Genomic DNA, 14,681 nt, shown 5'->3' with positions numbered 1-14,681 from the left:
TGAGAGGACAGCTGTCTAAAAGTCAGGAAGAGAGGCCCAGAACAGATCCTTCCTTTCCAGCCCTAAGAAGGAACTAACCCTGCCAACACCTTGACCTTGGACTTCCAGCCTCCAAACTGTGAGAAAACAAATGTTTGTTGTTTAACCACCCAGTCTGCAGTACACTGTTACAGCAGCCCTAGCAAATGGCAAAGAAATTCACAGCTGAGGAAGCTGATGTTGATACAGATCTTTGCCTTCGTCTATTAGGGCCACTATAACAAAATAACCATAGACTGGGTGGCTTATAAACAACAGAAATTTATTTCTCACAGTTCTGGAGGCTCAGAAGTGCAAGATCAAGGTGCCAGTAGATTCATGTCTGGTGAGGACCTACTTCTAGTTCACAGACAGCCATTCTCACTGTGTTCTCACATAGTGGAAGGGGAGAATAAGCTCTCTGCAGCCTCTTTTATAAGGGCACCGATCTCACTCGTGAGGGTGCTGCCCTCACGGCCTAGTCACCTCCCAAAGGCCCCATCTTCAAAGCCCATTACGTTGGGAGTTAGGTTTTGGCATATGAATTGGGGGAAGACATGAACATTCCGTCTGTAGCAGCTCACTCCCGTGAGACAGAGGTTCCTGAAGGAGGACTGAGCGTCCCAAGCTGCAGGCACACATCCCCCGTGTCCATGGCTGACAAGAAGGGTCTCTGAAGTCCCTGAGACCCCTCCCTTTCAGAGCAGCAGTCATTCCTATCACCAAAGGCCATCAGAACACGGACTGGAATGGGGTGGGGTCCTGCTTCTCCTCATATAGGAGAGCCCACTCCCTGTGGCCTCAAGGAAGTCCTGGAGGGCAGAGCCGTGCCCCTGCCCCAAACCAGTCTCCCCTTTGTCTCCACGTGTAGGCCAGACCAAGCCCCACACTCCTGCAGCTTTATCCTGAACCCCTCTAAAACAGACATCTTCTGGGGCTCCAAGTAGCCTCATAAAAATGCAGCCTTTATTCCTGAAACTTTCATCCCACCTTTTCTTTTTCCTTAGACATAGGGTCTTGCTCGGTCACCCAGGCTGGGATGCAGTGGTAAGATCATAGCTCACTGTAGCCTTGAATTCCTAGGCTCAAGCAATCCTCCTGACTCAGCCTCCCTAGTAGCTAGGACTACAGGCACATGCCACTATGCCTGGATAATGTTATTATTTTTATAGAGATGGGGTCTATGTTAACCAGTGTGGTCTCAAACTCTTGGGCTCAAGTGATCTTCCTGCCTCAGCCTCCAAAAATGCTAGCATTACTTACAGGCGTGAGTCACCATGCCCGGCCCCATCTCAACTCTTCAATGCAGACACTGCTAGGGGTTTGGGAACCATAGTTCACAGGGCTTGAAATCACCACCCATTGCTGCTCCTGGGGTCTTGCCACTGACTCAGGAAGCAGTTGGTGAGGCAACTGTAACCCTGTTCAGCTCAATCCCAGCTTAAGTGGCACCTTGGAGCTTAATCACTCCTAGTTTTCCCACTTCAATGTGCACTTGTGTTAAATCAAGAAGCTGGACCATAGGGAATAAAATCTAAAGAACTGTTAACCTAGAAAGTTGTACACATTATGGTTCTCACCTGAATCCTGACATCATATCCACACTGTGTGTTCACAACTTTTTGCTGTAAGAAAAGCAGAAGAATTAAGTCACTTTTGGTCTCTCAAGAAGCTGGCAGTAGGAAGCTCTAGAAAAGTCACAATTCAAATACCAGCAAACACCTGTGCAAATTCCATTGTCCTTCAATCACGCTGCCAGCTAACCTTACAGGCTAGGACAGGGTCGGCAAACCTTTCCCGTGAAGGGCTAGACAGTAAATATTTCAGACACAGACTCAACTCTGCTTTTGTAGTATGAGAGCAGACACTGACAATGGGTAAACAAATAAGCATGGCTGTATTTCAAGAAAACTTTATGGACACTGAAATTTCAATTTCATATAATTTTCATGTGCTACAAAATATTATCCTTCTTTTGATATATTTTCAGCCACTTAAAAGTAGCTGAAAGCATTCTTAGCTCACAAGTCATAGAAGCAGAGGCGGCCAGATTTGGCCCCTGGGCCATAGTTTGTCAGTCTCTCTGCTAGGAGGTAAAAGTTATACTTGCTAAATGCAACACTTACTAGAATAGAATATTTCACAGTCACACTGGAGACCTCAGACACCAGCTGAGCAATTCTAGCAAATCTGAGCCTGTCCAGGTGGGGACAGCAGCGATGCCCTGCCTTCTCGGAGCCCTGTGACCCGACACCAGGCATTACATAACTGCACAGAGAGCTTACAAGGGGCCCAGATCTGCTCAGGCTCAGTTCAGGCAAAATTCGGAGCTCCTCCACCCCAAGAACCCAGTTTCTGGAACCCAAGGACGTATGTCTTAGACTATGAGTGAAAACAGGTGAAGAGCAAGCAGGAAATAATTCTCCACTACTGAGACGCTGTCCCCCAGAGAGTGACATGTACCCCCATATCCCCTGTGAACTTCTGAGTACCAGGCATTTTCTCCAGAAAAAGGACAGCAAAGAGGGTTGACTATCTGCACAGCATCTTGGGCAGGCACCCTAGTGAGAGCCCCTCCTGGTAGGGGCAATACTGTTTTTCTTCTGCTTCATCCAAAACACTAGAGGCCAGAATGGGCCAGGCAACCACAAGAGCCTCATGGCAGGGTGTGCATGAGAGAGAAGATCCCAGAGTGCTGGAGGAGTCTTGGGGTTCCGTGCGCCCAAGCGCAGGCCAACTCACCGCGGGATCCGGCACGCAGCAGGAGAAGGGCACCCCACACTTCTCACGGCTGTAGCTGGCGCCGCTGCAGTTAAAGTAGACGTTGAGGTCCCAGTCTTCAGGGCCAAATGCCCCACAGCACTGGTTCTGCAATCACAAAAGCCAGAACCATCAGGGGCTCCGGAGATACCAAAGTGCATTGCATCTGCCACACAGAGAAAGCAAGGCCTACCCTGCTACCTCCCACGTGCACAGAGATGCTGAGCTGGCAACACAGGCAGCCTTTTAAGAAGGAAGCGGTGTTGCCAGTTGCAGCAGCATGTGCCTATAATCCCAGCTATGCAGGAAGATTGCTTGAACCCAGGAGTTCGAAGCTAGCCTGAGCAACATAGCCAAGACCCCCATCGCTAAAAATAAATACATAATAAACATTTTTTAAAAAGAAAAAGGAGGAAACAGTGGCCAAAGCATCTAACACACAAGGCTAACTCAGAGGTGCCTCCTGGCCCAAGCACAGGGCCCCAGACCCTCCTCAGTAAGGAGCTTGGTCCTTCCTCTCCCACCCACACAGCCCTGAGCTGCCTTCTCCTCTCCTTTGAGGCCTCCTGTACCTCTGGTGTGGTCCTCAGCTGGCCCCCAGAGAACACCTCCTCATAGGCAGCGTGTCTTCCCCCTGAGAAACTTTCAAGTTAGCCCTGGTTCCTTTTTTTGCCTTTTTACAAAAAGCAGCTTGGGAATGTCTACTCCCAAGGAAAGAAGTACAATTAGGATAAATGGTAACGCAGTCAAAGCTCGGCCCAACCTGGGGCCTCTGCCCTCCCTTTCCTGTTATCTGGTGTAGCTGCAAAGAAAATCCTCATTTGTCTAAAAAATTTGTAAGAGTCAAACACACTGAAAGCATCATTGTGAAGTTAACTGCAACTTCACCCAAGAGCACATTTCGTTTTTGCACACTTGCCCTCGCAGCTGACATGGTTATCGTAGTTATGGCAGTAATCACAACAGTGACAACTGGGATTTCTGCACTCCCCCCTTTTCTATTTCTATGGTAGAATGCCGTCTCACCACTCCTCAACCTCTATTGTTCCCAGTTGCTTTAATGATTACATAATATTTCACCCCAGAAATATCTATAATTTACTGAATGCCTTGGGAAATTTTATCTTTAAAAAGAAAAGAAAGCAACAGAGAAAACTACACTGTCTTTAAGACAACGCAAGGTAGAACTGCTAGCATGCTGAAACCAGCACGCCGAAGCTGTGTGAAAATGAAAAAAGAATTGTGGCACTGAACAGAAAAAACAGGGAGATACATCTGAAAATAGATATAGGATTTGGTGGCTTTCGCAGACAAATATAAGTCAGTAATAACAACACGGGAAGGATTTTTGGTCACATAAATGGGTTTCACTGGATCCCATGATACATGAAATAAGGGTAAATAAATTTGGGTTAATAATGAAAATGGGTCATAGTTATTTTTAATGCTAATTTATTTTCTTATTAGAACCAAAGTGTTCCATATAAAAGGTTCTTGAGGCAGCTGGGCTTTCTGGCAGCACAAAGATCAAACAAGAGGCTCCCAAAGGCCAGCCTGGAAAGAGTTCTTCCCAGGGGACCAGGGACTGTGGTCTGAGCCTCCAGGTGTAGCCCCAAACGAGGGGGGGGTGGGCAGATGGAGTAAAGGCCACAGGCTGGGACTGCTTAGACAAAGCCCTGGGGACATATTCCAGGGAGGTTACATTCCTCTCCATCTGAGGAAGCTTCCTCCAGGCAGCTCTGCCTTCTCAAACAGGAAGGGGAAAAGGTCTGGGGGAGGAAGGGGACAGGAATAGCCTCAGACAGTGAGTCATGAGCCTGGGGGAATGAATTCTACCCAGGGCACCCAACGCCCAAGGTCCCAGGGAGGACTGCAGCCGGAGTGGCTACCAGGCAGGGCTGGAGAGATCTGGGCCCCCTTCGGGAGGAGGGGAGGGCTGAGCACCTGCAGAGGGTGGCCACGGGTGCAGCTGCACCCCTGCCAACTGGATCTGCCTGCCCAGTCCCATGTGGGGAGGGGACCCTGAGGGAGCCTGGACTGCTGGGCAGCCACGAGCAGGCAGAGCTGAACTGACCAGAGGCAGAGGTGGCCCCTCCGTGGCCTCCCTGCTGCCTGCCAAGCTGCAAGCAGAACACCCAGGGGAGGGAGCTGCTCCTGTCCTCCACTGGCCTCTGCTCTGGGGCAGCACTGGACAGATGCTGGCAGGAAGGCCCACGCTCTGGCGGGGAGCCCACTGGAGGTGCTGCTTACGGCTTTCTGGAGGGAGTCGATGAGGTTCTGCAGGTCGATGTCGTCCCGGTAGGATCTGATGTTGCTCTCGAAGAACTCCCGGAACCGATCCCTCACCCAGTCCTGAAACAGGAAGGCCAGCACAGCCACAGCAAGCTCCAGAAAGAAGATGAGCACGATGGCACCACAGAACTGCACGGGGACAAGGACGGGAGAGGGAGTCACCACACCACCAATCTGCCCCAGCCACACGCACACCCTCACCTGGTCCAGAACCACTGCCTGCCGCAGAGAGCTCTGCACCCAAGAGACCCTGTTGGGGCCTAGGAATCCCATGTTAGCTGGGTGACTCTGGGCAACTTCACCTCATTTGTAAAAAGGGGATATTCACCCCTACCCAGGTCACTGCATTGTTGGTAACAGTCAAATGAATAAAAAAGTATGAGAAGCTCTAAGCCAATGTGTCGCTTCCTACGAAGCAGCCTTCACTGGTCAAGAAGGGAACCAACCCTACCGTGCGAATGAATGGCTGTCCTACCACACCAGGGTGTCAGCTCCTTCCAGAAAGACTATGACCCAGACACTATCTGAATCATTCCCCATGCATACACAACCATCCAAGCGCCTAGATAACTAACCTGTTACCCCCACTTTAAGGACAAGGAAACAGGCTCACTCAGGTGTGTAGCTTGCCTGAGGTCACACGGCTCATGCAGGACATCTGAGTTCTTTGGCAGGTCTCATTACAACTCTGGAGGTGCCAATGTTCTCCGTACCCACTCTGCACATAAGTATGTGACTGCCAGCTGCAAAAAGACCTCTCCAGAAGTGTGGCTGTCCCCAGCCACAAACAGTGTGTGTGTGTGTGGGGGGGTCTATAAGGGCCCACTGCAGCCACAGGTCCACACCTCTCCCATCAGAGCAGACTCCAAGGCTACAGAGCTACAGAGCCTGTGTTCTCACAGCCACTGTCGTTGGCCATACTGGACACTAAGCAGCTTTGCTGCAACTGGTAAATTTGGGGGAGCCGTTCAAACTAAAACTGAGGAAAAACACATGTATGCACATACATACATACATACATATACACACACACACACACTCTCTCTCTCTCTCTCTCTCTCACACACACATACACACACACACACGGCCCTCCAGAATGTAATCTCTGTTCACACAGAAACAAGACTCTGAAAATAATATTTTTTAAAAGAAGAGAATTAGAAAAAAATCCCATGTGCTTTATTTTTTAAATTAAGTCCAGGAGAGAGAAAGCTTGTTCTAATATATTTAAGAAATAATACAGTGTAAAAAAGATAATGTGTTTTCCCCAATAGGTACTACTTAAATTTTAACTGAATGCATTTAAAAATGAATTTGCATCTAAATATAAAACTAAACTCTTAGTAACTCGCAGTTCTGCCAGGAAATTAAGGATTCTGGACTGCACATCCAACAGATTCACACCCCCTGGAGGAAGGAAATGATTTCTTAACGTTCCTGGCAACATCTTTTGATCTTAGCCAGGAAGGGCAAAGGTGAGTAGCAAACAAACAATTCCCTTAGAACTTCTGAGGGAGGATAAAAGGCAAAGGAGGGGGTGTAGTGCTGGCCTAGGAGCAGTGGACGTGTCCCACCAGGGACTGAAAACCAGAGGGGCCCAATTTCTCCTGGGCAGAGGAGTCAGCTCATCTGGACTTTTCCTGAAATCTTGCCATTCGGGCACAGCAGGACACAAAGGGCTAACACCTGCTTCCTCTGCCGGGGCCCAGGGGAGGCTTCTAAGAGCTGCTACCCACTCAGACCACGTAACATAAACCCACCCAGCAGAACCCGCACCCCAGCCCCATCCGTCCCACCATCTCTGTGGCCACTCACAAACTTGAGCAAGCAGATGTTCTCCCGCAGGGCCCCCACGCAGCCGGCGAACCCCAGCGTGAACATCACCACGCCCACCATCAGGACCAGCACCACGGGGTCGATCCCATGCAGCCGGGTCACTTTGGTGAGGTCGGACAGCACACCCTGAAAGAGGCAGAGAAAACAGGGCAGCATCGGCCTGGGAGGGGAGTCAAGGGTGCTGCCCTGGGGGACTGGGCTGCGTCTCAACTGAGGACAGGGACCTGCCTTCAGAGGCTTGGTCATCTCATTAAAAGCCAGACCACAGGGAAGCTCCTGCCCACCCTGTTAGAGGCCCCTCTGGCCAGCAGATCCCTGCCCCCTTAGCCCCCAGGGGCCCACACAGAAGTGCTCCTGGTCTCCACCGAGGCTGTGAGCTCCTCCTAGGCAGGCGCCAGGCTTCCCCTGCAGCCTGCAGGGTGCTGTGCTAGGCCTGGGTGGCTGACTTTGTCAGTTCCCCCACTTGGCACTCAATTAATGGAGAACCCACTATTGTGAGACAAAAACAGACTCAATATGATAACCCTGTGGAAAACACACCCACCAAGGGTGCACAAAGGCAGCACTGCCCACGGGACGTTGAGTGACGAAGGGGGTGTTCTGTATCTGCACTGTCCCTTGAAATGTAGCTAGTAAGACTAAAGGGCTAGATTTTATTTTGCATTTCATTTTAATTAATTTAAATATAAATTCGAATAGTCACATGTAGCCAGTGGAAACCACAATAGACAGAGTAGTTCTACAGGATTTGTAAAATGCCAAGGAGGAAGTTAAGGCCTGGGGACTGAGTCCCACAGCATGTTTAGAATTCTGCTTCTTTGAGTATAGTTTAATTCTTTTTTTCATTGTTCTTGTTCTGTAAATTTCTAGGAGACCAGACCACCCACCTTCCAACCTATAACTGATCTTTGTTACGGGTTAACTGCCTCCTTTACTGTCCCGTATCAAATGCGGGCCAGATAGCATCCAAGGCCCCCTGACAGTTACGTCTTCAGTGTGGAATGTTAGATACACCTTTTCTGAAAGAAAAGGACTACCTTGACTAATCAGATCGTTGTAACTGCACGTTAAGCCTCACATAGAAAGATGCTGAAATCATTAACCTTCCCTGAGTTTTGTCTATGTAAATAATCCCAACTGCTACTCTGTGGAACACTGACTTCCATTCATTGGAATCTGTGCTTCCTGGGTTGCCACCCTCAATCTATACACTTGAATAAACTCTCTTTAAGCTAAATTCGGATCCTTTTGATTATTTTAAATTGACAGATGCAAAACCCAGTCCCATACTCAGGGTTTTGCCCAGTCAGGCTGCTGCAGTTCTAGAGGAGGCCACACGGTGGCGCTGTAAGCCATGGATTGCACTTGCTTCTGGGTCACTGGGGCAAAGGGACATTGCACCCCAGCTCTTGCCTTTTAAGGGTTCAGAGGCCACCTTGAAGCTATCCAACTTTGAAGGTGGGTAATATCCAGTTCCTAAGGCCATGGTAGGAAAGCCCACAGAGGTTCCACTAAAAGAGGGCCTTGGGCCTAAGGCTCTAGTACCCAACCCCCAAGAGTTGCAGAGCTCCCCCCCTCATCCACCCCTCCCCCCTCGCCCCCATAGAAAAGTTGTCTTCCATGAAACTGCATGGGGGGGGGCACGGCAGGAGGTGAGCCTGCAAAGCTTCATCTATATTTATAGCTCATCGCTTGCATCGCCACCTGAGCTCCGCACCCCCACACCCCACACCCCTGTCCACAGAAAATGGTCTTCTATGAAACCAGTTCCTGGTGCCAAAAAGGTTGGGGACTGATGCTCTAAAGAAAGCTTTAGTTTCCATTGTTTTGCCACCCAGCATGCTCCACTTCCCTTCCCATCCCTCCCCACCCCTCCTCCTCCTCCCTCCCTGGCCCTGTAGTGAGGGCCCTTTTCAACCCTCTGGGCTTCCACAGGGCAATGGGAGGCAGGCAGCTCCACCCTGCCCACACCCACTCTAATCTCCTCGCTTGAGTTGCTACTGCCCCTAGTCCTTCCAGGTAGAGAGAGCCTGGTCTCCCCTCTGCACAGCTCCTCCACAGGTGTTCAGGACCTGCCCGCCCCACTAGGCACCTGAAGGCACACAGCCCTCCTCCCCGCTCTCAGGGGTTCTTCCTGTGGCCAAGACAAGAGCTCCAGGGATAACCGCAACTGCGTCCAGGGACCTGCTCCCCTGCTTCCAGAGGCACAGAGGGGATCAGAAAGGCCCAAGCCTGCGCTGGGCACAGCCACAGACAAGCCTGGGGCGACTGGAGGCATCGGGAACAGAAGAGAAGCCTCTCCACAACCACAGAGCTCAACCCAATGGCCCCACCACAGGGGAGCAGGATCTGTGAAGAGTAAGAACTATAAACCTTCACACTGCAGGAGAAATGCTCGTTGTCAGGGAACAGACTGGAGGAGGGGAACATTTTAAGTTGAATGAATCTGGTTTGGGCTGCCTGATGCTCAGAGTGCTGGTGACAGTACCACCTACCTTTTCGCTCCATGCCCACAGCCCGACTCCGAGGAAGACAACTCCAGCCAACTAAGCAGGGGCAGGAGAAAAAGAGAGAGAGGAAATTAGGTCAGAAAGCAGCACTGTGAACATGCTTCACGGAGCAAAGTCCACACTGCTAGCCAAGGGAAGCTCCTGGCTCACGTCCAAGGTGACCCGTGGCTCCTACAGGGCTTCCTACCCCCGAACAGAGAGACACTGAGGCTCTGCAGATAACCTGCACCTGACCTCTCCAAATGTCTGGATCACTCCTTCAACCCCAGATGGCCCCTCCAGAGTCACAGGCATCAGGCTGTGCCCTGGCCCATCACCATTATGCAACCCCAACTCATTTCAGTGCACTACCTGGTGTGTAAGATGGCATCGTCCCCCGTGAGGGCTGCCCCAGCTGCCTTCAGAGCCTCCTAGTGCAGGGTGAGGCTCTGCACAGGACCAGGTGCCACCCCGTGGTGAGGGGATGAGGGAGCAGAGCCCCCACACCAACTCTGCCACCCACCCCAGGCTCCAGCCCTGGAGACAGACTCCAAGCGCAAGCAAGCAGCTACCCAAGCCATTCACTGGGTAGGGGTGGCCCTCTTCCCCACGGTACCTAAACTCGGCACAGGGCACACGTGTGCTCAGGAAATGCTGCGTGATTAGCAACTGAGTTAACGTAGGGCTGCACTTCTGCACCCCAGAAGAGAAGCACAAGCACCCCCAACCCCAACCTCCCACCTCCAGGAACCCACTGGGGCTAGGCTGTCCCACAAGTGCCACAACAGAAAGGGCCCCACCCAAATACCCGCACAGGTTCCTAGACCCGGGAAGATTTTTCCATATAAAACAAAACACATCATGATCTCTACAAATAAAGCTGCCTCCTATTTTTGTTTAAGTGCTTTACACTATGCTGGCATTTCACAGCCATTTATCAGCATCTCCCCAGAAGTAACAAGGCTAGGCTTCTCTATGGCTCTCAACCTTCCAGTGTATTCTCCAGTCTGAAACCAGTTCTGTCCTTTTTTTTTTTTTTCCAATACTAGCCCTAGGGGGCTGAAGTTGGAAAAACCAGCCCCTTACAGAAAGACCTGGGAGGTCTCAACTTCTTTGGGACCACATCACTTTCAGAAAATGCACACATGCCCAATATTTTGTATGGAATCTCAGAAGGCTCACAGCCTTCTGCTGCTGGTTCCCACAGTGGCCTGTGAACCCCAAGTGAAAAAGCTCTGCCAGGACCAATCCCTACATTTTATAAAACAGAACAAAGCAGGGCCAAGACCAAAATGCCACGCAGCAGGGAGAAGGCCGGATCCCAAGTCTCAGGTCATGTATTCATTCACTCCTCAGCTCATTCGTTCAACGGACATTCACAGGGCATGTCCCAAGTGCCAGGCCCGTCTCCAGCACTGAGGCCACAGCAAAGCTCACGCTCCAGCGGGCTCATCCTTGAGGATGTCCCTCCTCAGTCCTCCCTCTGAATTAACTGGCTGGTGTTTTTTCTTGATGGAGGGCACGGCCACTTCCTTTCCCTCCCAGGTGTCCTGTGCTGGCACAGAGGGTGAGCCCGAAGGCAAGGCTACCGCCCACCGTGTCCTGTTGGCCCCATCCCTACCACTCCTCAAGGCCCCAGTGACTTGCTTCCCTTGTGCCATAGCTGCAGACCAGATCTTTTTTCTCAGCTTATCCAACCACTCACTGACATACTCCTGCCTCCTCCTCCTCCAGACGCCTCTAAAGGCCAGTGTGGCACTCACCCTGCAGTCCTTGCCCCTTCATCCTCTCCTGAGCCCTCTAGGTGACCTCATAATCACACCTTAAATTCCATCTATACACTGCTGGTTCGCAGATCCAAATCTCTAGCCCTAGCCAATCCCCCAGGTCGAATACCCTAATGTCTCCCACACTTATTTCCATCTTAACATGCCCGGGAATGGAGCCTTGGTCTCCCCGTCCCCACGTGTGCACGCACTCGCAAGTGTGAGAGAGAAAACCCAGCGCCAAGCCTGATGCCTCTTTCCCTTTCACCCCACACGCAACCCGCCAGGACCTTCCACGGCTTCTACCTTCAAAATCCACTGTGCATCGACCCGTGTTCCCGACCCTCCGCTCCCACCTGTCCATGCTCCGCCCGCTCAGGCCCAGATCCGTGGGGGCTCCTCGCAGGGCCCCAAGCAACCAGAGTGACCCTTTAAAACCACAGACTTTTGGGATCAGGGACTTCCCGCTTTAGATCCCTCAAGTGATTTCCCTTCACACCTAGAACAAAATTCGCACTGTCTGCAGGGTGGGCCCACATCTCCCACGTCCTCCTGCCCACCCCCCTCCCGCCCACTCCCTGCCCAGCCCAGCTGCCTGGGCCACCGGCAGTCTCACTATTCCTCAGAGTCTTGACACTATTCCCAGCCTAGAATGTTCTTCCCCCATATAGGTTCCTGGCTGCCTTCCTCACCTCAGTCAGCTGTCTTCAAATTTCATCTCCTCAGAGATGTCTCCCCTCACCATCCTGGGGGGGACTGCTCCCTGCCCCCCACTCCTGACCACCTCCTGCCAACTTTCTTCAGGGCACTGACCCTTGAACGCACAGGCTGTTTGTCTACTGCGTCTCTCTGAGTAAGCCCTCTGAGGACAGAGATGGTATCCACTTTGTTCACTTGTACCCCAACAACTTGGAGAAGGATATGGCACAGAGTAGGGCCAGAGCAGGCACAAGGGAGTGACCCACCGGGGACCAAGAGCAGGGCTTGCCTTGGTCCCTCCAGCTCTCCTCCCGGGCACAGTCCAAAGACGTTCAGGGCAGAGAGGGGCCAAGCCAGACCCCAGCCCTACACCAGGTACCAGCCTGGGACCAGAGCAGAATGGGACCTGTAGTTAGCCAGCCTATGCCCCAGCCAGTGTTCCCAGACATCCCAGCCCCTGCCTGGCCATTTCCACAGCAGTCCACCCATCCCCTGGAGCCACGTGGGACACGTGAGAAAAGTCTGCCTTAAAAACACGCAGCCAAACCACGGCATGAAGCTCTCTTCTCTCCTCCCCACTGCAACTCACAGTCCACCCTCTCTCACCCCATCTTCTATATTTTCCCACATTAAAACCAGCCTCAGCTTCACCTTTATTTATAGGGTTCAGTGAATCCACCCTGAGGTGCTGTTGTAATTTTCCCCCTAGGTGACTAAACAGATATAATGGCAAGAGGTGACTGGTTTCACAAAAGGAAATTTGCTCTGCCAAAAAATTCAGAGCACAAGTTCTTAAAAAAGATCCTCTACTCCTCAGGAGAGAAGTCCATGTTCACCTGCCTCGGGAGCACAGTGCCCGTGCACAGGTGGGTGTGCTTGTCTGTATGTCTGCAGCGATCACCCCCTACTCCAAACAAAAGGCCCCTGGTGCTACTCTGCTCGTGGCTCACAGACACACCGACCTAGACCCTCTCTTGCGACCTGTAGCAGTTTTTTCCTAAGGCCCCCTAGGAAGCTCCTAGCTGAATCACAGTTGGTCTAAGAAGCCAGCTCCCGGCCACTGCAGCACAGTCCTCCTCCTCTCAGCTCTAAGAATAAGGGCTCGTGTTTTTTTCCTTTCTGTTCTAAAGGAAGAACTAAAGTTAACTCACACCGGAAAGACAGGAACTTGGGGTCACATGTCAGATCATGGGTTCAATGAACACTGGCCCAGGGCAGGAACTCTGGGGGCCAACAATGGTCTTAGACACAAAGAAACTGAGGGAGGACCAGACAGGGGAAGTGACCTGCCTGGCTGCTCATGTAACAGCCCACGAATGAGCCAGGGCACTAGTGGAGCCCTTCCCTGGAACTTTGGAGAGATGGTCTGTGGGGCCGAGCCAGGCTGGGCCATCCTCCCTGGTTGCCAACCATCTGGGAGTGAGAGTTCAGCTGGGTGCCCTCCAGCCTCAGCGACTTTCTTTGTCCCTCTTCTATGACCTTAATTTAATCCCCTACTGATAAATGGGGCCCAACTCCGGCCAAGCCCAAGGGGAGGCCAGCCCTCTTTCTGCTTGGACCACTGGGCACGTACCCTGCTGTGGCCTCATGGCAAGTAGCCCCACCCTTTTCTGAGTGTGCACGCTGTGTTTAGCACTTATTGCACCTAGAGACCCTTCCAAGTCCCATAACACTGGTCCCATTACCCTCATTTTTTCAGATGGGAAAGTCCTGGTGCAGGGCAATTTGGTCATCTTGCCCAAGGTCACACAGCTAGCTGGTGGCACATTTAAGAACCAAACTTGGTGTCTCAGACTCCGACACATGCCATCTCACCACCCACAGGGCAGCCACCCCATCCACACAAGAGCCCCGGATGCAGAAGTCTCACAGAGGGGCTTCTGGGCTGTACAACTCTAAAGCCAATGACCCAGTGTCAGGTGGTGAAGCCATTCTGTGTCCCAACCAAGGCGGATGGACAAGGGAGCAGGGGTCATTGCAAAGTTTCAATATTGACCTTTCTACCTTAGGCAAATGCTCATATGAAAGAAGGTAAGAGGTTGCCTTGGGGCACTCTGGGCTAGGCTGGCCAATCTTAGAAGCCACAAGAGAGCCACTCATCCACTCATGTGAGCAAGCCTATGGCATGTTACCCAAACACCATCAAGTCAGAGCAGACATGCAGACACCTGGCCCGGCCCTGCTAGACTGGAGGAGAGAGTTGCAACTCCAGGCAGGTCACAAGCACCTCTCACTTGTATTGCAATAGCCTTGGCCCCTTGCAAGATCTCATTCAAGCATATATAAAAGCACTTGGGCAACTCTTGCAGGCCTTTCCTCAGCAAGCTCAAGGTGAACCACCAGAAGCAAGGCAATACTCCCAGGCTCTGCCCTGCTGGCCTCTGGCTCTTGCACAAACCCCTTGCTGACTCAGGCTGACACTCGCAGCACTTCTTCCCCTGGGCTTTCTATCATAGCCTCAGAGACGACCAGAAGGAAACCCAAGAGGAACCCACTGCAACAAGAGGCTGCCTAGAGCAGTGCTGAACACACAGCACAGATCAGCCAGTCCTGGGTTCAATCTTCACTCTGCAGCTTGCTAGTGACAGGACCTTCTCTCAGCCCATGTTCTCCTATACAAAACAGAGACAACCCTTCCTAGGTCACTGGAAGGTTTAAAGACTAAAGGAAGACCCCATGTGACCTGGTTACCCCGAGGCACAGGGCCAGGTCCCGAAGGAGCCCTGCCTCCTGCAGTGCAGGCAGAACAGAGTCCGTCAAGGAGACACCACAAGTGCCTGCTGTGCTGAAGACACTCTGTGCCTCCTTCTCCTGACCCTGG

The 14,681-nt window shown here is 51.8% G+C and overlaps 1 protein-coding gene across 6 annotated transcripts in view; it reads right to left on the bottom strand.

Annotated features, from left to right (window-relative positions):
• TSPAN14 (tetraspanin 14) overlaps nucleotides 1–14,681 on the bottom strand; it is a 59,064-nt gene that overhangs the window by 4,265 nt on the left and 40,118 nt on the right. For 4 of the 6 annotated variants that reach the window (XM_076010181.1, XM_076010180.1, XM_076010182.1 and 1 more), the window contains 3 exons: nucleotides 9,402–9,452; nucleotides 6,886–7,032; nucleotides 2,910–5,199 (listed from right to left, as the gene is read on the bottom strand). In XM_076010181.1, coding sequence (XP_075866296.1) covers nucleotides 4,588–5,199; nucleotides 6,886–7,032; nucleotides 9,402–9,452 — 810 coding nt within the window. In that variant the 3' untranslated portion in view covers nucleotides 2,910–4,587. Of the gene's footprint in view, nucleotides 1–1,598; nucleotides 1,644–2,760; nucleotides 2,887–2,908; nucleotides 5,200–6,885; nucleotides 7,033–9,401; nucleotides 9,453–14,681 lie in introns of those variants that run through there. The other 2 variants (XM_012764708.3, XM_076010183.1) reach the window with 2 other exon arrangements.

Source organism: Microcebus murinus, chromosome 14, assembly GCF_040939455.1.
Source record: "Microcebus murinus isolate Inina chromosome 14, M.murinus_Inina_mat1.0, whole genome shotgun sequence".
NCBI classification, from domain to species: Eukaryota; Metazoa; Chordata; class Mammalia; order Primates; family Cheirogaleidae; genus Microcebus; species Microcebus murinus.
The sequence above is the reverse complement of the archived record's forward strand: the minus strand, read 5'-3'. Positions and strand labels throughout refer to the sequence as shown.